Below are 23973 nucleotides of genomic sequence, written 5' to 3'. Positions count from 1 at the left end.
GAAGGATTAAACTGACTTATTGTTTGGCTCTATTTAAAATCCAACATTCTGCAGTCACCTCCAGGCTATGGTTTTGTTTCACACCAACTGTTGATAAACCCATCCACAGATTTGGCCAATGTCTGATTCTTCACTTGTGTAAAACAAAGAGCAGATTGTTAGCGAGCCATGTTAATTAGCTGAGCATTTGCTCAGTTATTGCTCTGCTTAATTTTGCCTGTGTGGGCTTAGTGTGTAGACTTTATTTAGTAATGAATTCACAGTATGAATAATCTTAATTAAAGTGCAGTAAGAGTCATATAATAAATGATTGTAGATAAAACGTTTCCCAACGAAGAGGCTGAAAAGGGATTTATTGATCTCTATTGACTGTGCACTGTATGTGTGCGCCTGCTTTTTCTTTTTCTTTTAAGGAGCTGCTTTGTGGTAGCGTGGATCTCCAACGCAGTAAAGAAACCAAAGTGACGAGTTTGAAAGCTGCTGAACTTAAATAGTTCAAGAGTTCAGCAGCTTTTTAACAGTAAGGAAGACAAAAGTGGATCAGATCGATACGAGGCATCAACTACTTTAATAAAGCTTAAACTGCATTAATATTGATCAAGTCCCCCCAGGTAATTAGTTCTCTTAAGTTTCTGTGGCCTGAATTTGGACAGACAATCGGAGGAGGTTCAAGCTAATTAAAATCTGCAAGACCTCATTTTGATCTTTGGTATAGTGAAGATCTAACCTGTTGATCAGATCAATGACGGTCCGCTATGAAAATAAATGGAGTTTTTGTTGGCGTATTATGTCCTGTTTGGTTGAAGCTAACTTTTGACCCAGTAGAATCAAATAGAATGTTGATAATTCAGGCTTTGGCTACAATAGAGCAATGCCATCGTCTCGTGGAGTGCTCATGGGTTTCAGAGCAGGAAACTTTGTGCTCTCTGACTCACCGTTTCATTTTGACGCTCACTGTAGCTGCAGCATGTAAACTTTGTATTATTTCTTCCTCCGAGACTTTGTGCCATGGTGCAGGCTCCACTTTATGGATCAATACTGAAGCAATGAGCTGACACAGTGAAAAGCAATATTCATAAATAATGAAGAGGGCACCCTTTCACCATGTCACATCTTTCGGTTCAGGGCAATAAAAAAAGAAGCCCATTATACCCATGATACTTATTTTGCCTTACATTTTGTTCCGACCTACCTCAGCATCAGCTTCTGTGTTAAGTCACTCGACCAATCAGTGCTTAAAGCTGCATTGCTGTGATGTTCCACCGCGGCAGTTTTATGTTTGTTTATAGGTTTGAATGTAGATGGACATTTCTGTTTGTCGAGTTTAGTTTCTCTTCATTCTCTTATTCCAGAGAATAACAATTCAGGAAACCTCTGTTTTTCCTGAATCGCTGCATGCTGTCCCTCTTGAGCGTCACTCCTGTCAGCAGGCCAGATGTGCCTGTGAAGGGAACACACAGCACAATTTAAGTGCTTTATCGTTACTCTTTCACACACCTTTTATGTTTGGTGCAGCCAACGTTCCGTCTCTGCTGTTTACCAAAGCACGAAGTGCTTCACCCAAATAAAAGGGGTGGAGCATCAGTCTACCACTTTCGCTTTTTCCTTCTGAAAAGACTAATGGGTACCAGTTGTAGAGTGAATCTCTTTGCACCGAGCCGGCATTCAAGGTGCAGAGGCACTTCCGTATTGGCAGTAGGTGCACCACTTAACAGGCATTCTTGAATCCATATAAAAACACAACACACAAGAAAGTTGTCACAGTGAAATTTTCCAGTGTGAAAACGTTGAAACGCAATTTAAAAATGAGCTTTGTATTTCTGAACAGCGACAGTTCTCAATGACTTTTGTGATTGGTAACTAAACGATCACTTAAATACATACCAATGTGCAAACTCAATTTGGGTGCTGCTAACTTTAGTCATTACAATAAGGTTAAAAAAAACCCAACCTAATTAAAGTGTGAGTTATATCTACTCCTGATGTTTGCATAAAAATGTCATTATTAGCATAATTACGGTCCTTAGAGTTGGTGTTAGCTGAGCTAATTTACCCGAGGTTCTGCTGGTTTGAAGACAAGTAGAAAGATGCTTAATATCCACATTATCAGCAGGGATTTTCTAATGCTTTTAGTTCCGTTTATACAACACTATATAGGAATAGAGACAAAATAAACATATAAAACATTTTGCCTGCCAACTTTTCACAACCTGCTCAACGGACCACTTCTGTTAAATAATTCCTAAATCTTTGACTTTTTCTCCCTAAACTTTGCTCTCAGTAGAATTATATTGACTCGTCACTGAAACCATTTTGTTAAAATGTGGTATTGCAGTTCCTATAATAGATAGAAGTAATTCATAGTTACAAATAGCAAGGCAAATATATTTATAGAGCACCATTCAAACACAGGGCAATTCACAGTGCTTTACAAAGAAATAAAAGAAATACATAAAACTAATAATGAAGCTTTACCATTAGCATAAACTTGCCAGAGGACTATCAGGAGGTGAACCTCCTGTCCTATGACCTTTATCCTTTCTGGGACTTCAGTCAAAGCAGAAGACAAACGTCTCTGGTCCTATTCCTTCTTAGGGGTAGAAGGAAAGTAAAACACCGTAATTATCAGGTTTTTTATTTAAATTTTTTTATATAAGCTAAAAAAAATTTTTTTTTTACTAAATTGATCAGATATTGTGCATTGCTAAAACATACTTACTGTTATTTCCTGATTGAGCACACCTGAATATAAGCTGCACCCATCAGATTTATAAAGGGGGAAAAAAAAAAAAAAGAGGTCGGAGTTACATGATGTACCTGAACGCGTCACCCATGTATTGGCAGCACGAAGCTTGTTAACCCCTAAAAATCCATAAATTAGCTATTTTACAAAGTAGGTTAACATTTAATTTTAAATAGTTGTGTGCTACTATTCTGACAACAACACAAACGCATTCCAACACAGTCATGCCTCATTGTATAGTATTTGTTGATTCTTGTAGCTATTTGGTCTGAATTAAGAAGTCCGATTTCTGAGGCCAGTGTTTCATTCATTGATTTGTCAATTTATTGATTTGTCATGCGACAAAAGTATACATTCTAGATTTCTGTCTGAGTTGCTGAAATAGGTTTATTTGACTCTAGCTGCGCTTACATGGACAGTAAGCAATTAGCAATCTGATCCTTTTTAAAATCGAACCATACAAGCCCTTTCTGATTGGGTTTTCGATCGAATCGTGGACTTGCTGCAACCCTGTTAATGATCTGATTAAAGTCCATGCAAATGACATATCATGTTGCTTGCACTCTTGGAGCCTCTGCATCCGCTGTGCAATTCACCATTTGACAATTCACATGCTGTTTTGAGAGAAAACAACAGTGGTGGCAAAGCAACTGTCATAGAAGACAATGCTGCTGCTAAATCACACAGAAAATGTGTGCTTGTCTCTTCCTGATCAGTCTTCCTAATCTGCCCAGTGTCGCAGTACAAAGCATCATGAGATTGATCCACTAACTGAATCAGATGCTAATTGTTGTGCATATAAACTTACTCATCAATCTGATCGCTGTATTCAGTGGATATGTAAACATGTTAACCTGCTCTGTTTTTCTAACCAGACAAAAAGTGACAATTTAATTACATTTACTGAGAAGACATGGCTTCAGACTCAAAACTATTAATTTATTTGCGTTTAAGCCTAAGGTCCAGATATGAACTGATTGATCGGCGCCTCAGCTTTGCACTGGCTTGTACATTTTTTTCCCCCTCTTTTTCTATAAATCGTTGGTGACGGCAGACCGTGTTTTTGAATGGTCATTTTAACATTATTACGTGTGTGCTATTAATAGCAAGCTGTTGCTGTTCCTTTAACTGGGCGCTCTTTCTCAGTTTGTCAACCTATCTTTGACTCACCGTTATTGCCGTCCCTTCCTCTGACTCGCTATCCCTCCCTTGGTCCTCTGGCTTCCTTGGCTGGCGGCTGTATTCGCCAACAAACACACACACTCCCCGTGCTTGGATTCATCAGGTTAAACATCGATGATAAACTAGGCAGGGAGTGTGCCGGCTCACTGATGCTGGGACTAATGTTCACACACCAAGGGGTGGGGGCCACTTGTGTTTCAGATGTTTGATCTGACTAATATTAATCACCGGCATATTTCCCATATAATATCCGGTTGCATTTTGTTGCTCAATTAAAAGCTTAATCATTTTAAATTAATGCCAGGGTGCAGCTGCTAAATATTGAGGGTTTATTTTCCTCTGTCTTTTTCAGGTTTTATAGTGGGAGAAAATATTACACTTGTCAGGATTTTAAGCAGTAAAATGCCCCCATATTTCACTTATTATAACAGCAATCCTCTTGACCACAGTGATGGATCATTACCATAATAATCTTGATGTGCTCCAGTATTGTCTCAATGATTATCTGGGACCCCTCCCCCATCACACCCTGACTGTATGCTGATTATCAGTCCTTCTGGTGCATGCAGAGTGGCTAGAATTTCTTGTAATGTTCTGTCTACTGCCTCCTCAATTAATGGACCAGCCAGCATCTCGAATGTCATATGAGAAAAGCACTTTCATCGCCAAGTTGGAGGAGCTCCGTCTGAGTGGTTTACCGCGGCTGCCGGTGGTGGTGGTGGTGGTGGTGGTGGGGGTGTACAGTGGTGACAGCAGCAGCACTGAGGGGGATAGCATCCTCAGTGCACAGCAATCGAAGGGAGTGAAAGAAACGGATGGATATGTTGGGAGATGAGCAGGAGTAGTGGCAGACGCCGCGTCCTGTTTGTCATTTGCAGCCAAAAAAAAAGGTAATTTTGTGGATGGAAGTGAGTTGAAGAGAGGGTGCAGGAGGAGGAGGGTGTGCTCCAGCAGGAGGCGTGTGCTGTTTAGAGAGAGAAGCACAGCAGCGGCAGTGGAGTCAGTGATAAGCGATCACGAGGGAAATGGACCGACAAACTATACTTGCCAACTCGAGTGCCCTCACCGTGGATTAACATGCCCGTCGACATCTGTATTACGCTCACTTGAGACAAAACCTGCCCGCTCGGTGACAGTACCTGTGGATCAGGATCACCATGTGGAATACTTTACAGACAAGTCATCATCTGTGAGGATAACCGAGGGAATTCAGTACAGACCAGAAAAGTGGCTGCAGCCTGCAGCTTAGTCTCTTTTCCTCGCACGTCTTCTAACCCCGGAGCAGCCAGGCTACTAATGAGCAAGTCGATGTGTGGCTGTGGCTGCAGCATCATCTCCTCTCTAATGAAGAGACTGGGCCGCACAGCTTGCTGCTCAGATCTCCTCTCCTGCAGCCATACCTCAGAGCAGCTGCAGCGCCTGGCCACCGGCTGCCCACCCCGACCCAAGGTAACAGTTCCTCACAGTTACAGCGGTGTCGCCGCGTCTCCCCAGGAGCTGGGATCGGACTGTTGTGTCTGCAGTGCAACAAGCGCGTGGAGCCTGACGGCATGTTACAGAAAACAGTGCTTGTGAAGTGTATTATCTGGTTTAGTTGCCTGACATGATTGTTCACCTCCCAAGAACTGAAACAACCAGGGAGAGCCGCACAGTAATTGATTCTTAAATGGAACCCGGTGATTTAATGGCTGTCTAGCTACCTGACAACTGAGGACTTGCTTTCCACTCGCACGGTCATTTAAATGGATGCCTTCAGTCCGTCTGTGGTTTACAGTGATTGCTGTGCCTCTTCACTTGGACAAAAAGCTTTTTCTAATGGAAGAAATGAAAGCCAAACAAGGTTGTGTGTATGAGAGAGAGAGAGAGTGTCTAAGTGCTTGTGTGCATATGTTGCTGTATGGCTAAAGAGTGCGACTTTGCTGGATGCTGTCGCATGGCCACTGCTTCTAGGGTTCCCTCTGCCTCATTGCTTGTTGTGCACACGGCTGTTTTCAGTAGTAGGCTGGCACTGAATGAGATTTTTAAGTCTCTTACAGGGTCTTCCTGGCGGGTGGCCATGCACACAACAGAGGAGATAGATTTTTCCCGGTTTCCAAGATTCATGCTGTCACAAATGATGATAGAAATTCACAGAGAAAATGTGTCATTATTGAGCCGTTGCATGGCAACGATTCAAATGAAAAACATGAGGGACAAATTTAGAGCCAGCTTAGTGCTTATAGACTGATCATTAAATGTTGCTTTTATTTAAAAAATATTTTTTTAGAAGTCATTGTTTTGCTGGGAAGGCAGTGTCACTGAAGCACTCTGATAGAGAGGCTACAGTTTGTTTTTTCTATTCACAAACAGCTCAAGGATTCTTCCTTTGAGACGTCACAGGGCACCAGCTCAAAATAGAGCCATCGATTAATAGCCACCACGGTGAACTGAAAGCACAAATGTTTCAGCAAATAGAGTATTAATAGTATTATAAGACTTTGAAAAGAACCTTGAAAGTCACCCCCAATATTGCTTTCCTTTCCTCAAAGATTTTATGATCTCAAAAGTCTTAAGCTTGCAAGCTTTTAAACTCAAATGATGACCTGCAGTCTTCGCTAAAGTGCCTTTATTATTGTGGAAATTATATGGAGCCACTTTACATGCACCGCTTGATCTAAAGCTGTATTAATGATGTGCATTGTGTGAATATTTCCTTCCAACCTCTCCAGCTGTTCTGTTAAGGTCACATTGGGGTGATTATTTTTTTATTGCTGCCATTCATGGTTGATAAGTTCGACCATCTAGGTCGGTGTGCCAGATATCTCCAGTAGGTTTGACATCGTTGTGTCACATTTCTTCGATATCACCTCTCTAAATCTCTCTCTCTCTTCTTTATCCTGGATTCTCACTTTATTGCAATTATAAAGACTGCACGGACGAAAAGCCACATGTTCCTTCTTTCTTGCTTCTGTGTTGAACAAATGTTGAGTTGGATAATTCTGGCTTTAACAAAAATAATTAGGTCAACTTCTTCCATAAAAACTCTCAATGTTTTTAAAGTATTAATGATATTGGTACTTCATACAAAAATAGCCGTTTTTGATACACATGAACAAGGGCAGAAGGCTTGTGATGGATCAGGACTCATGAGTGAGCCTCCAGAATGAAAGTGCATCAAATTAACTTGCAGGGAAAAAGAAAATACAGCGAAGATGACATTACGTCTTTGCTGCACAATAGCGATGAAAAATATGTCTGGCTGCTGTCTGAGTGAGTAATGATTGAATGCTACTTAACTCGTACAGTAAAGCTTATATGCAAGTTACTTTTTGTGATACCTGCTGTATGGTTGGGCATGCTCGTCAGCAAGCTGCAGTTTGATGCTCGCTATAGAACGTTTGTGCTGTGAGTGAAATGAAGCATGGCCGAGTTGAAAGAAGAGGGCGGTGTGCAGATCAGTTTTACTGGTATCTTCACGATCTGTACGTGTTTCCACACGGCACCAAGGGGGAGATTTGTTTCCTGCTTCTCATCTCATCTTTTGTCATTGCAGCAATGGCTTTGTGAAAACCGAGAGGCTTCCAGATTTAAGTGCAATTCAGCAATCTAGTGGTCTTGACAGGCAAAGTGAAGACTCCATACAGTGCGTGCACTCAGTGACTGCATCAAGCATGGCATCAATCTATAGACGCCTCCGTTCCAGGAGAAGACGGCAGATTCTTGCTGAAGCGCTCTGTTGAGTCTGAGCGCGCGCCTCGAGTGATGTCTGTGCATGGCACAGCTGTGGCTTTATCACTGAGGTGCCAACTTGGCACCGCGCACTGAAGAAATCTCCTCTCCCCACCAGCAACTGTCTGGATGTATGTTGCTCTGCCAAACTGCTGGGCCCAAGCTGTACGTCTTAATAAAACAACAGCAGGAAAAATCTTTAGCTCTGTAAGCAGCACTGAAAGAAACACGCCTTAGGCCTCAATTAAGGAGACGCCGTGTTGCTTGGCACGCTACAACCTGGCTGGCAGTCGGGAGTAAATACAGGCAGGTTACGCTCCCTTTTGTTTCATGTTTATCTCAGGCTGCGACCTGGGTTATTTGGTAAAGCTTTGACCTCAATATTGACATTATGGTTTGTTGTTAGGGTGAACCAGTATGCAGAATGTGGAACATTAGCAGCGTTATTTTTAACCACAAGTAACGATTTTCTTAAGTTTCTCTCAGCCTTAAATGGCTCATTCAAAAAGAAATCGTTCTCATCTTCTATTACTCTTTGTTCATCAGTTGAAGTAGATGTCCTGCAAAATTGAGGTATTTAAACAAAAACCTAATCTCAGTGGACTTTGTTTACAAAGCTTGACCCTTACACATACCTCATATATCTCTTACCATCGTGAAATATCAACAGTTTCTCATTTGAAATGCAAAAGATGGTTGTCGTCAAATAAGAATTTCTGGACTTTTTAGGTAATTCCATTCGGTGTTTGATTAAGCAAAGCTGCTGTTTCTTCGTGTCATTTATGATCTTTTGATAAGCGTGACTATTGTTTCCTCTCGGATGCTTTTTCTTTTCTTTCTTTTCTTTTTTAAAAGCACCTGGTCACCTGTTACAAACACATTCACACCTGCCCTCTCCATTTTCCCAAAGCTATTTTTGCTCGCTCGCTACTCTTTCAGGACTAAGAATAGAGACAGATGAATGAAACTTGTGTCTATAGACTTTGGGCTGTGTGCACAGTATTTGCTCCCTTACCGCATTACTGGAATTCCACCTCCGTGTGCATCTGGAGCACCAAACGAACACGTTGATTCAAGAGATTAGCTATATTCTCTGTTGGTCTCCTTCACTGTTTGCTCAGCTTATAGTCGTCTATACAACAATAAAGAATTTTCTGTCATGTTAAGCACACTAATTGCAGAATCTCAGTTGTTCCGGTAAAAGGCAGGGACAACCTCTGCTATTCATAGCTTTCCCTCTCTGAGCTCACTGCAATGAACTGGCAGTCCCGGGAGAGGCGGCTCTGCAATCTGAGATAGGTCTAATGCTTCCCACCACTGCACTGGGACTACACAGCAGAGAGGAAGAGAAGCCTTACAAAGGGACCAGTGACTTCTCGCTCAAGGTCAAAGCAATTGGTATGAACTCGAGTAGATAAAGTATGTGAGCCGCCTCAAAATATTTTCTCATCTCACATGTGGTGCTCTGAGGAGATTTGGAACTGCAGGCTGCATAGCTGATTCCTAATTTGTCACAGTTAAGATTAGCTTAGCTGAGACTTCATTTGAGCATTTCAATGGCCCATTGGCACCTTGTAAGCCACAGTAATGAAGATCATGTGCAATCCAACTGGCAAAAATGAACTTTTTCCAGACAATTTAACCTTTTAAGGGAGAAATGACCTTGTGTGTAAAGAATCTTGCAGTTTTTAATTCAAGTGGAAAACCTGGAAACTGTTTGTCAATGAAGACTGAGAAAACCGTTTGACCTCATGTGTTGACCTCGGTAAAAACTAAGAATTTCGAAGAAACTATTCATTTATACTCTACAGTACTTGGACAATGCACAAGTTCAACTCTCATGTACCAGAGGTTTTTAGTTTTCTGGTCAATTGTATATTGATCTGGTTTTGCAGATCCTCCCTCCCACTGCTAAAAACTTGAGCTTAAAAGAACTCAATTACATCCAATGGTTTTATCTTGCAGTTTGTAATGAGTGAAGTCCATTGATTCTGAAAAGCTTATACTGGTGGTGATGCTTTGCATGCTATTTACGCAACACATCGAGTCACACACACATCCCACCAACTGTTTTTTTTTTTTTCCAAGTAGAATCATTTCCTGCCACACAGATCTTGAGTCAGAGGAAAACATTTTTGTTGTGAATTTTCTTAATAAATGTCACTTTCTCTTCCCAAAGTAGGTCAGAATGAAAGTGAGGACACAGTGGCTGTGAAAAGTTTTTATCTTTATGGTCTTTCTTTATAACATTGAGTCAAAGTGGTTATTATGATGTCCATTGTTTCTTAAGGTTGAAGTAGCTTCATAATATTAGTTAATGTTTAGAAAACATGAAGAACTGTAGGAATGGTTACATTGTATTTACAGTGTACGGCTCTTTGTAATCAGTCTCTGGTGACCTTATTGGCAATTCTTAACATTGAGAAATTGTTGGTTTGAGGACAAATCGTCAATATTAACTAGTGTATTGAGTTGTGATTTATAAATAAGCAGGGATATAGTTGTGCTTGTGTTTGTTTCCTACGAATGGCTTTGTGGAAACTGCCCAATGTCCATGTTTGCCTTTTGTTTAGTACTATATAAAGACGTAATAAAGCAAATGTAGTTCTTAGAATTCCTTGAAAATGTTTTATTTCGATTTGCTGTAGCAAACGTTTTTCTTGGTGTCTGTACCAAACAACACTGAACACACTCGCTCTCACTGACTCGCCGGTCTGCTCTAGATTCTAGGAAGTGCCTCTCAGGTCCCAAACCCGATGGTTTGGAACCAATGATCATGAAATCAGGATTTTATTTACCCGCATAAGCACTTCCCAGAACACTTGAGCTGAACGTAAGAAGTGATACTGATAGTCTCTGCCCGGTCTTTGTGTCATCAAGTGCAGTGTTGAGCGGCGCATTGAGTGTAACGGGAGCGTTGTGGTTGTGTGAGTAGGCGTTCAGGGAGAGGCTTGCTCGTAAGCTAACTGTATTTTGAAATTCATCTTGGCTCCAAATAGTGTCACTATACAGTTTTGCTGTTAATCACAGAAAATTTGACTTCATTGTAAAACATGTGTGCCAGGTTGTGATTTAGCAATGGAAGGAAGATGTCTGCTACCATTATGAGCAAAACAGCCATTTTTGCCATTTTCCCCCAAACAAATAAAACATGTTTATCCTTAAATATTAGGATAACACGGTTTGGAAAGTTGTATCGTTTTTTTGCTAAATGAACTAAAACTGTATCTTATAATTTTCCCAAGAGTGGTTGACATTTTCCCAACTTTTTTCTTTTGCTTCTTCTTCTTTCTTTTTTTTTTTTTCCGCAGTATTTGCCATTTCATATTTTCGGAGGATTTAAGCTGTTTATCCATTTCAGTAGTTTTATGCATTTCAGCACTTTAATTTCAAGCAGCTATAGCTGTTTCAGCAGTTTTAGCCGCTTTGGTTGTTGTAGCAGTTTTACTTATTTCACCTATTCTTAGCAGTGTTGCGTGTTTTAGCCATTTCGGTCATTTATTCTTCTCACAGTTTTGATACTTTGACAGTTTATCCATATTTGTTTTGTTTCGTCGTTCTAGATTTATAAAATTTTTAGCATAGACATAAAACTACTTTGGAAAATAAAATGATGCTGATTTAAAAAAAGAAAAGAAAAGAAAAGAAAAAAAGTGGTATTTACATAATCCTGTTCTACTACAGAAGCACAGTATTTAGGAACAAACTGAACTTGGAAAGAATTGATATTTGTTTCATGAAGCCTTGCGATGTAGAGACTGACTGCATATAAGGTTGCCACCCTTTTCTTTGAATTTGATGAGGTCAGAGTGCTCATCATTCAGGCTGAGTTATGGTTGTCTGTTGATACGGAAGTTGTATCTGCAGGAAATGAATTCACTGCATGAAACTCTTTGGTAGTGTGTTTACCTTCTGGTATGAGATGGTGTTCTGGCGCACTTGGATAATTATTGAAGCATTTGTGATTTGATTTAAATAAACTCCTGACTGTTTCCAAGCAGGTTTTATTTATTGGGTGTACAAAACAAACAGGAAAGGACGAAGTAGAGAGGACCAAGAAATTACCTGCCAAATGTCTCCTGCTTCTATTGCCAAAACACTTGTTTTAGTCAAGCAGGCTGTCAAATTCTACAGATTGTTGGGAGTTGAAAATACTTTCAGATGCAGTTCCAGGAAGAATTATTAGTTGGGAAATAATCAATGTCACTTGGCCTTTTGTTGATGGAAGTGTAACTCTTCTCTAACCACTGTTTTGACATTTATAGTCTCAGTCTGGTTCCTGACTTGTTGGATCACTTTCTCACTGTGGAAGCATCGTGCTAAGTTAGAGGCTGAGTGTGAGGGTTATTACCAATAATTCATTTTTAATTAAGGCATGTTATATTACAGGGTTATGGGTTTTCTCCTGGATGCCTCGGGGCTCAAAAGTTTGTTGTTTAAAAAAAAAAAAAAAAGTGGTCTATCTTTGTTTTGAAGTAGTTGCACCGAAGATCTAATATCATACACTTAAAGCTTAAACTTAAAGACGCCATAACATGGAAAACTTACTTTTGGCCAAGTTTGATCTCATTTATATGGGGGTAAAATAAGATTCTGGGAAACTGATCACTATTTTAACTTTCTCAACTTGAATTCCCTCGCTTTCATTTATTGTGAAGCATTGTCAAGCATGTTCATTACTCTGCCTACTCTTGAGGTCAGTAATTCTCCATGCATATATCTTGGAAGCCGTCTCTTGTTCACCTAACAGCAGCGCTTGCTTCAGATAAAGAGGAATAGAGTTTACTCGAAGGAGTAAAGTTATAGCAAGACACTCGGATATCGAGTTAGTTACACCGAGCTACTCAGTTCTTGTCATTGCTTTGCTGCACCATATATTCTTTTGCTTGTATACATGAGTACACATAACTAAAAGTTTTAAATTGAAAAGTTTAAAAGAAATGAAGAGTTGCTCGCCTACTTGGTTTCCTGTCATTCAGAGTTACTGTCCACTTAGTTCAAGCTCACGTCCATGTCTCACTTCTACATAATTTGAAAGGAAATGTTCAGAAGCAATTAATTGTCTTCATGAACTTGTATATTTATAGTAACTGAACGGAATTTAGAAGCTAAACGGCAAGCCTTTCATTTTCTGTCGACTCCACAACCAGTAAAGCTAACTGCTGAATAGGTTTGTGGTATATTCAAGTTGTCGTTTTATTTTAATATTTTAACAGGTGAAACTGCTTATTGGGTTTGCTGAAGTTGGATTTCTCGTGTCTCTTTAGGCTGTTTTGTCCGTCTCTCTGCATTTCAGACAGAACATCCAGTGCTGTGTGATCTGAAGCCAAACAAAAACACTCCCACCCTTTTTCCTACTGCTGAGCAGCACAAGTGTCTCTCAGAGCAAGCGTGCATTATTTAGATTTTGAGAAAACGAGGCATAGTTAGTGATATTTACGTACATTAACATTTTCTCTTCTCTCTTAAGCGACTGCTCTTTTTTAGCCGTGCAAACAAGAGAACAATCAACAAATGTCAATAGCATGTGGTAACTGTGCTCTTTTGTCTGTGTTTTCCTGCAGCATGCCAAGCCGTTCTCCTCCTCAGACAGCCTAGCGAAGGTCCAGGAGGTAGCAAGCTGGCTTTTGGAAATGAACCAGGATCTGCTGTCGGGGGGCAGCAGCAGCAGGCGGAGTCGGGGGCCCGGGGGTCCGGCAGTGCGAGGTAACGCCTCCTCCACGGCCCGGGCACCCCAGCAGGCGGCAGAGGAGGGCGACGAAGATGAGCACATGAACCGGGTAGTTGAGGAGGGAGAGCAGCTGCAGAGGGTGAGGATTTGTGTGTGTGAATCTTAATAATTTTTTTTTTTAAGAATAAATAGAACTGTTAATGGCAGAGTCTATCCTAGATAGACTCTTTGGCATTGAAGCAGAAACTTCTCTGCCAGTTTAGTCACGTCTCACCTCAAAGATACTGTATGTTTGTTTCTCTGGGTCTTTGCAGCCTGAGGCGTCGCAGGTTGACGGTGAGAGAGAACAACCATGGGCGCCCAGTGAGTTAGCAGCCAGCAACGGCCCTCAGGGAGATGAGGAGGACGAAGATGGCCTGCCAAACGAAGTGAACGGGGGAGAGAAAGGCGCCCGGTGGATGTTGGGGCCGGAGCAGAGACGACTCCGAGGCCAGCCGCCCGGCGAAGAGGACGACGAAGAAGAGGAGGAGGAGGAGAACAACAACAGCAGCAGCCAGCAAGAGGAGGAGGAGCCGGAGGAGAGGACAGAGGGAGGGGAGGAGCAGGGAAGGGAGGAAGAAGAGAGGGAAGAGGGCGAGGAGGAGGAGGAGGAGGATGAGGATGAAGAGGAGATGGACCAAGACAGTGATGAGTTCGAACATTCAGCAGAAAGTGGGAGAGAGGAGGAAGAGGAGGAGGAGGAGGAAGGAGAAGGGGAGGAACGGCTGCAATCTCCTTCTCTCAGGAACAATGTGTCTACCCCCAATAATAATGTGGACTCGGGATGTACACACCAAAGCTCTTCCAACAAGAAGGTAAGCACAGGTGTTTCTGTGGAACTGTTTAACACTCGAGCTGCTTTCAAGTGAAATAAATGTTTGGCTAATTATTCCGATGATATCGTGATCTTGTTTCGGAGAGGAAATGCTTTGTGTGCTGCAGAAAGGAAACCTAATATAAATGGACACACAGAGAGGGGAATCCACTTTTGATGACGCTATCAACAGGCAGGCAGAGTTTTAAGGTTATTTTCACATCACAGAGCAGCTCAACAGTGTTCTGTAAGGCTACTACTTGGTCCATATTTAGTCCAGCAGCTCCACCTTGTGGTGTGAATCTCTGATTGCACCGTGCCGCCATAGAGTGAACATAGGACAGTCTAAGTTGAATGGCGTTCTGGATGTGCATTTATTTCATAGTGTGCGAAAACAGGATGGACCTGAATGATATAGTTCACATATACAGGGTGAACTGGGAGTTTGGCCCAAAGCTTGTAAAATAAACTGGGAATGCAGCTTAGATCAGAGCTTAAAATTAGTTTTAGGTATAAAAATGTCATGTTTGTCCATTTCAGTTATTCAAATGTGTCTGTGCATATAGAGTACAACATTAAGGATGTACTCAGCCTGGTCAGGCTGTGATGCAGGTTGGTGCAGTTTTCTAAACAATGGAAGCATGAATGTCGCTATATTTGGAATGGTATGGACTGAGCTGGACCCATTTGAAAAGTGGATCTGCTGACTCTTGAGGAAGCAAAAAATGCAGCATGGACCAAATCCGTCTAAGACATAGGAGGTAATATGTTGTCTTTGGTTTTGATGTGGCCAATTACTCGTGGGAAACACTGCCAGGGTTTCAGGGGACCCAAAAATTAGCTGAATTTATGGCGGTATTCAGACTTTTTATAAAGCGATTGATCCTCCAAATGTTGTAGTTACTGTCAAATATTTTTCCAATCTTGATGCTTATAGATCTTATTCCCCAAATCCTCGATGTAAAATTTAAATACAAACACTGATTTGTTAGAACTCAAAAAATGAGCCGCAAGTGACTAGTTTGTAAGACAAGTTCAACTTTCAGTGTTGGACAATTCTTAAATATCACTTTGCGTTTTTGACTTTCTGGTGGCTACAAACATATTCCCAACAACTTATGTGTGTGTTTGGTATATTTTGACCCAATGGGACTGCAGATAGAAATTCGCTCTGTGCTAAATCTGGCATATTTACAGCACTGGTTGCACTGTCCCATTGGAATAAATTAATATATGAATTTTTTTTTTTAGAAACAGGGAACTACAAATAAAAAAACAAATAGACCGTTTTATATCCTGAAGTCCTCTGACATGTGTCATCATTTGTATGATGACGCTGTTCTACCTACAGATGACCTGTGATCATTGTTGAATGGTAACACTTTCAAGAAACTGATTAAAATTATCTTTTGAAATGGAATTTTCTTATGCCTACCCCTGAACATGTCTTCAAAGCAGTGATGAGTGCAGGTGAATGTGGGTCAGCGTTTGATGGCTGACATCATGAGTAAGGATCGTAATTATTGTCATAACTTCTCTCTGTAACAAAACCAATGCCTGCTGTTCAAAAGGCTCTGATGCAGCACAGGACCGGCGTTTCAGCATTAACACTGGTGCCGCGTTTCAGTGATGACAGATGACACCACTCTTTAGTATGTTTCTGTAGCCTTCACAGCTCCTATATTTAAAAAGGCAGAAATAACTTTTCTTAAAGATTGGGATGATAATCATATCTGGAATGTGTTGACATAAATTTTAACAAGGAACCTAATAAATCCAACGGGAGACATTTCTGTAGTGATGTTGTCTAAGGTCATAGGTCACCTATGTGTATATTTAGGCCAAAGGGAGGACGTCTCAATTTAAGATGTGTTGTTTCAAGTTGAAGATCTGATCAGCAGATGGGTGTATGGCTTTTTTTAATATTAAAAATACTGCTCGTAGGAAGTGTTCTTTCAAAATGTGCTCGTGTGTTTAATTTGCCTTGTTAGTCTTTGTTCACCTCTTTTTTTTGAATTTCAACCTGTAGATTATTTACCCTTCTGAAATGACCTGAGACACACTATTTCCGTGTATCTAACTCATTGTTGTGGCTTTCCTGACAATGCTCGAAAGTTATGGGATTATCCAGACATGTTACCAGTTCATCACAGGGCAAGCACAAACATGAAGGCCCTCTTTGGAGTCGCCATTCAACCTAACACGGATTTTTTTAATATATTTTTTTGGAACTGTGGGAGAGAGCAAACAGGGGGAACATGCAAACTCTGCACAGAGGCCCCCAGCCCAGAATGAAAGGCCAGTATGTAGCTGGCATATGTTCATATCCTGTCTTGTCTAAATAAACCATTTCCACTATAAACAAACAGATATAAACACAGTAAAACTTACTCTTATCTTAACATTTTGAAAAGAGCAAGTCTGTGATTGATTCATCATTGGCAATGAAGTTTCGTAACATTTTCAATCCACACACCGTGAAAAGTTTTGGATGGATGACATGTCTTTTAAACCTGTGACAGCTGTTTGCTTTACTTTGTGTCATACCTGCGATGATGTAAATGTTGGAAGCCTTTGATGCAGATATTTCCCTCCGCCTATATCCCCCTAAATATAGCCATTAGTCAGAATTTGCTCCTTTGCGTCTCTCGCCATCTGACACAGCTGTCAGACGGGTTCGTCAGGGTCTTAGTCGCTGTAGTGGGCCAGCTGGCTTTGATGTCGAGTGCACACGTTTTGTTCAGCTGTGGATGCTGAATGCCTGGAATCAGGAGGCGGCGCAGAGACACCAGGGCCACGTTTATTATCAGTACATGTGCGATGTGGAAACATCCACAAGTATGTAAATCATCTGGCAGTGGCTTTGTGTCGTCTTGTCTTTGTTTGGATATATTTTGCAACTATTTATCACGATTCAGACTTCACAAACGCCAACGTTTGTGCGCCAAGTTTGAAGAATAAACCAGAAAGAAAAGACCTCGGCTATGATGTGTCAAAATGCACCTGTAACCCTTTGTACACCTGGAAATAAACTCCTATCCAGCTGAGTGCTACTGCTATGAAGCAGTGTGCTTAATGTTAAACATCATCACCACCTACTGGATTTCAAGGTGCATGGCATTTACTAAGAAATGATTTATTCTCAATGGGCAATTAGGAAGATAGTACCACAGCCTACAATCACAAAGAATATACTCAAAATTAGACATTTAAGATTCTTAAAATTGAATTGGTGAAATGTTATAAGGGTGCAGAGACTTGTTGGATTACTCGATAGATGCACATTGCAGTTTATAATTAGTGATTTTATTGAGCATATTAGGAATAGGCAAAAGAGGTTAGTTTCTGATCATGAATAAAACAAAAAAATCCTTAAAATAACTTGTGTGAATCTGTGTAATTACACTGACGTGTAATCACGCTGATGAAGTAACAAAAATATTTCCCTTCTGCCAATAAACAAAACCTAAATCAGTCAGGTGGAGAACTAGATCAAATGAAACAGGTTTGGTAGCGAGGTTGGAAAATGAGCCGTATTAGTCTGTAAGTGAGAGCAGATGTCTCCTTCATGATACAGAAAGTGTTTTAATGCTATTTCAGCATAAGTCCCTAAAGTGTTTATTGTGAGATTTGGTGGGCAGCCAAGATAACAAAATACTTATAGAATTAAAAATGATTATCGTTGGCGACAAATCGTTGGTCTCTTTGAGTCTCAATTTATCACTTGCTGTTGGGAATTTTGATTGAGATAGACGAAGTTAAACTCTCCAAGTGTTACCACCAGCTTGAACATATGGTAGCAGAAGCTTACCTGATTATCTATAGACACATGGATAAAAGAGATGTCTTTAATCGACATTACAAGAACTATTTATTCATCGATTTTTCTTTTCTTGCCACTGTACGAAAACAAAAGCACTGATTGAGACACGTTAACTCATCCCAACAAGGCACATCACCTCTTTACCATAAACTCAGCAAGCCAGAACATTTAGAACAACAGCTGTTTGTATTTATGTTTCTGAAAAATTCTTTCTATTCTTTGCTTTCTGGTGTTTTTGAACTTTTGTCAGACGTCTTCGATGCTCCAGGAATTCTGATTATGAGAAGTTGGTTATCAAATCCTGTCGGCGCTGACGGGATATATCAACTCATAGAGGTTAAATCATAAGGTCTTTGAATACTAGGGTTACTGAGTGCATCGTAATGGCAGAGGTGGTGTTCCTACGTATATCCTGCCCATGTAAGTTTCAGATTTAATCTTCCTCAATGTGTTCCCACGGAGCGTACAGTACATGTGCACTCCAGCAAAATATGATCTGTTCATTTTCACAGCTTCAGTGCGACATGTGTCAACAGCACTGCAGAGCGGGATCAGTACTCGTGTCTGGACTGAGTGCATTTGGTCGGGTGTGTACGTGTGGCCTGATTGCGCAAACCTGAAGCGAGAGATGTAGAAAATCTAAACTTGATGCGTCACTGTGGAGAGGGAAAAATAAAATAAAACAGAAGCTAAAATATGATGAGGTTTGTGTCCTTGCTGACGACAGGTCGTGAATAAGATCCTTCACCTCCTTGGTTGTGATCCATCGCCAACGTGGTGACACTCCCGAGTTGCGTTCATCAGTTAATCTTTCAAAATTCAAAGAGAAGTTCGAGCAGCTCTATGCAGGCCGCATGGAAACATCCCAAAAAACCCTCGGTGCAAAGATTTTCTGGAGTTGTGTCAAAACTTGTTTCATATTTACATTTTGAGCGCGTGCCTTTCTATTCGAAGCTGCGAATATAAAGTGGCAGCTGCATGACAGAATATACGGTGTTGAGTTAACACGAGGCTTGTAGCCGCTGCATCGGAGCCGGTGTTCGTATCTGTGTAATGTACCGTGTGGATTTGCTCGTGTGATGACGTTCACTTATTTGACATTAACATGTGGTACAATTTAGGTGAAATGTTAAAGGTCATTAAAACATCACTTTCACTGAATAATTAAAATCTACCACAAAAGCAGGAAATGTAATATATGAAAGATTATTCATATCTAACATGATGTGGTGATTGAAGCAAACCTGTATTACATCTGAAAAGAGGCACATATAGGATTCCTTCCCAGTCTAAACTCTTAAAGTGTATTAAAAGATGATTTTCCACCATGTGTTAAGAATAAATAGTCATGTGTGATGCCCTTTTAAGGCTTCCTACACTGCATCGCCGCCTGTCCACCTCACAATTCATTTCAACATATCACGGGTGACTAACAGCTCGGGTATTAGGTGTTCTTGGAGGATTATATGTCTCATAGTGACTCATCAGAGACTTTTGGTGACATGTGCATCTGCAGGGCTCTGATAAGGTGAAGTGGGACGGCACGAAGAGGCCAGAGTGCAGCGACACCAGCAGTGTGAAGGCAACGTTTTGACAAAGAAAATGGTGATGTGGGCCCTGTATTAGGGTAAATAGATGAGGTTTTGACTAAACAAACTACTCTGCTTATTCAGCTCCACAGTTCAGCTGTCTGGATAATAAATTGGGGGCGAAATTAGCATACATTTACATCTGATCATCATGGAGTTATCGTTTTGGTTGGCTTTAATCCCGGTTTGTATCATCTTTTGTTCCTCAGATGTTGTGATTCTGTTTTCTTTTGATCATATCTCCCCTAACACCGCCGTTTAAAATGTCCTTTACTTAGGAGCCGCTCTTTTGTATGCTCGTGGTTTAATGGCCTTGGAGACTTGACGTCTGTATTTTCTTCTTGGATCTGGTGATTCTGCTTTGTTGCGACAATAGGAACACATTTATTGAGTAATGCGTCTCCCAAGCTGTCAGGATATGAAAAGCACTTCAACTGACTGATATACTGAAGCAAGTATTGCACCAGTGCTTCCTTTGCTTCTCTGCAAAATTTCTTTCTCTGTGATTTGAGATGGAATTAGGGCTGAACGATTTTGGAAAATAATCTAATTGCATTTTCCCCCCCTCAATATTGCGATTTAATATGCGATTATTTTTTCAGGGTCCTGTTCTCATGTATATTTCAACAGACACAAGCAATAAATCTGTATTATAATAAACAATATCAGATTTATTATACATAAATTGTTCTTTCTTATAGGCTTGGCTTATGTTAAGATAAAGTCAAATGAAGCATGTATTAATATGAAAGACAGTTTATTTATCTTCTACTTCAATTACAGTTGTAAACTCACTAAATACTGTGACTTGCAGTCTTGTAAGCGTTCACCACAACAAGCCAACCGCTTGTCCATTGTGCTTATCAAATCCATAAACCCAGGCTTGATCACTATACTAATGCAGGGCTTGACATTAAGGATTTTGAGCGGTTTGCTCACCTACATTGCAGTAGTAATGCACCGATCCACGTTTTTTCACGGAGGTGTGAATCGACTGCTACAGCGGAGGAGCTGCTGATCATTGTTTTGATGCCGCGGTCAGATCCGTCCTCCCCGGCGAGCTGGATTTTAAAACGGTTGACAAAGTGACCGCCTCGCTGTACAACTGCTTTGCAAACATCCACGTTGCTTTGTTGCTTTGTTGCTTTGTGGTGTTTTGAGTGTAAAATCCGTCCAAACAGCATGTCATGAAAAGTTTGGTAGCACAGTGCTACTTCCCTAGCCTGCTCGCTGGCTGCAAACTGTGGAATGGATCTCCCCTTCATTACTCCATTAGTCCAACTGTGGGCAGATGACACGCGCAGGACGCGCAAGTCGTCACGTGACCAGATTACGTGAGCAGTCAAATCGCAGCCCTTGCGATTAGAAAATCCTGTTTTATCATATCGCGATATTATCGCAAATGCAATTAATCGTTCAGCCCTACATGGAATCATCACTAACTTTGACTATTTTGAAGCAAATTCAATGATGCACTTTTTTTCTTTCTTTTTCATTTCACCAATTAAATGTATTTTCAAATAAAAGGCCGTCTGCTTTCTGTGGAGGTGGCATCTCCCACACTTTGGCCTCGTCACACAGGCAGAGATGAGCCACAAAGGAACAGTGTTCTCATCATCCCACATGAAGGCAACTAGTTATAACCACCATATATATTGACGATCATTTATATTCACCAAGGCCCTCATTATATCAGAATACACCTCCGCTAGCCCGTTGAATTGTTTATTGCCCAGTGGTCTTCTCTTCTGTAACCACAAAAAAATTGTTTTTTTTAAAAATAATTGGCCCAGTTTATCCGGCTAATAATATTCTTTTAAAGACACCGTGTCACATGACTGAAGCACAATTCCACAGACACACATCACTCAGTCAAAATCCTCATACGTGCTCTAAATCCTGTTTTTAATCTTGTGATGAGGTGAAACTTTGCATCTCAGTGGCCTTTCCCACATGCATATATCGGTGTTTCACTTCTTTGGGGCTTCATGTGAAACCTTCTACTTACCGTACAAGCTCCAATCTGTTGGCCGGAGTAGTTTCACTCTGTGCACCGTTGGCCTTTGATGGATCACTAACTCGCTGCAGGAAGCGCTGCTGCTTTATATCTGAGTTGAATGGCTTTAAAAAAACAAACAAGAAAATCAAGGAAATGTTTACATTTGTTTTCATTAGTGTAAAGTCAACTGTGATTAAGAATCATTGTTGGATTTCTTTAACCGTTGCGATGTAATGGTTTTTTGTTACCTTGAAATTAAGTAACAGATTCTGCCAACCCACACATTGACAATGTCGACACAAACACATTTTTTTGCACGTGTTATTGCAAGTTCAAAAAACAAGTACTTCAATTTGCTCCAGCCCGACAAGTTTTGCAATACAAGTTTACGCCACAGGATTTTGCGTTCAGTCACTCAAAGAAGTTGCTGGAGGAAGAGGTGACATAGCAATGTCACAAGTCCTTACCATTGCACAGTTTCTTAATCTATGTGATGAGCTGGCACTTGTGGAGAAAAGCCAAACATTCAAAATTCTAAAATCAGACTGACGGTCTAGCGACAACACTGCCACCCCATGTACGGAAGCTTGAGTCTCATGTCCGTCAAAATAAAACTTTAAAAATCAATTCTACCCAGCCTGCCACATATTTTCCACATCTGTCTCAAAACTGTGACTCAAGGAGATGGTCTCTCATAATGTTTGTCTTTTTTCTTTTGAGGTCTTAATTGAATAAATGAGGGGAGTTTTATCCTTATTTTAGATGCCATTGCGTCAGCCACACCTTTCAAATACAACGTTGTATGTTGTGAAAATCTCCAGCTGTTTACATATATGTACTTATGCTTGGCCTTAAAAAAAGGACACACCCAAGCTATAGTGTATAAACATTGTGTATTTGACAATCATTGTCAGCAGTGTGTTCTTAGACAGTTTCAGACTTTTATTTTGAACCACGGCACTGTCGTCCCAGTGTTCGACACCAGAGGGAGGCAGCACTCTGAAGGTCACATTCATACAACTATTACCACACCACTGGTTGTTTGGTCCCCCCCCCACCCCATGTTTGACTCGATAACATGCTGCTCTCCTAACATGGAAACTATCCAACCTTTGGGAGCAAGCAAGATAGTGCTTGAATATTTGTGAAATGCCACCAGCTTTACTGGGAAATGCCTCACTTGCTCGTCTGTTTTCTGTGTAGCTGTTACAGTGAATACAGGATTGTATGTACGTTTCAATATCATCATTCTTGATGGAAACAAATAGCCCAGTCTTTCAATTAATTTAGTCTGCAAAACATTCTGTATTCACCACGTTGCCTCGTGTTCCCCAGAGCAGCTTATGATAGGATATGAAAGCAGTTGGCAGCATTCAAGTGGGATTAATGCTTTGTTCAAACTGCACGGTGGGATGGTTTGATGTTGTCTCAAAGAGTCTAGAATTACAGATTTAACCTGTGAGTATTTTCCAATTCTTTGTTGACGTTGCACTTAAAGCAGGCGTTTCCTTGTACTCATACATGCAAGGCCCACCGTTTCACTTTCACCGAACCTGCATCTGCAACAGTACTCTGTCACCTCAGTGTCGATGAGAAGCTTGCAGGCACTTTGAAAGTGTATTTCAAAGCCAAAAAATGCCTGAGCCTGAGCCTCCAGCAGTCTCGAGGTGTCTTATCATTGCAAACTCAATGACCAAGCTGTAATACACGAGCACAGTGCAGAAAGAAAGAACACAATACATTTTTTTAAATCACTGTATTGTACTAAATTAATTTTGTTCTGAACTAGCATAGTATTAAACGTTATGCCCAATAATAAATGCTGAATTAATTTTATTTGTTGGTATTAATTCTGCCGCTGATCTCCTGCCCTTTATTATTTAATAAGTCAGCAGCTCAGCAACTTTCTGCCCACTGTCCTAATGTCCTTAAAGTGTTATTGTCGTGGGAAGACTTGCTTTGATATTCTTTGCATTGCATTTGCATTGGGTCATCAACATTGTGACCTCAAGACTTAATCATGCATTTGGTCCTTTTATTGATTCCATTATTTCTTGTTTGTGGAAAAGGTAAACTATCTTGCAAATAGAAATCTAAGTTTTGTTTTTACCTAAAAAACAGTAAAACAATTAGGATGGCACGATCCAATTAAGGCGGAGCAGCAAGGGGCAGTAGCACATACTTCTAATTTAAATACCAACTACAGATTGCAATATCTGCACGTGAAGTCAGAAAACATGAGTTACTGACTGACAACAACCAGTCAACTGAGTCAGATGTATAAAACTTAAATTCTTTTTTCCCCCCACAAAAGCAGCAACAGCACAGCTTGACTACAATTAATGCAAGAGCATTTATTAACAATGCCACTATCTGAGTGTGTAATCTGGCAATTTGGCCAAAAT

General features: G+C 40.6%; 1 protein-coding gene across 1 annotated transcript in view; it reads left to right on the top strand.

The window, feature by feature from the left end:
• fbxw7 (F-box and WD repeat domain containing 7) overlaps nucleotides 1-23973 on the top strand; it is a 111072-nt gene that overhangs the window by 24819 nt on the left and 62280 nt on the right. The window contains exons 4-5 of the mRNA XM_080463333.1: nucleotides 13198-13443; nucleotides 13619-14158. Of these exons, the coding sequence (XP_080319459.1) occupies nucleotides 13267-13443; nucleotides 13619-14158 (717 nt within the window). The 5' untranslated portion in view covers nucleotides 13198-13266. The remainder of the gene's footprint in view (nucleotides 1-13197; nucleotides 13444-13618; nucleotides 14159-23973) is intronic.

The sequence above is a fragment of the Lipophrys pholis genome (genome assembly GCF_963383615.2).
Source record: "Lipophrys pholis genome assembly, chromosome: 5".
NCBI classification, from domain to species: domain Eukaryota; kingdom Metazoa; phylum Chordata; class Actinopteri; order Blenniiformes; family Blenniidae; genus Lipophrys; species Lipophrys pholis.
The sequence above is the reverse complement of the archived record's forward strand: the minus strand, read 5'-3'. Positions and strand labels throughout refer to the sequence as shown.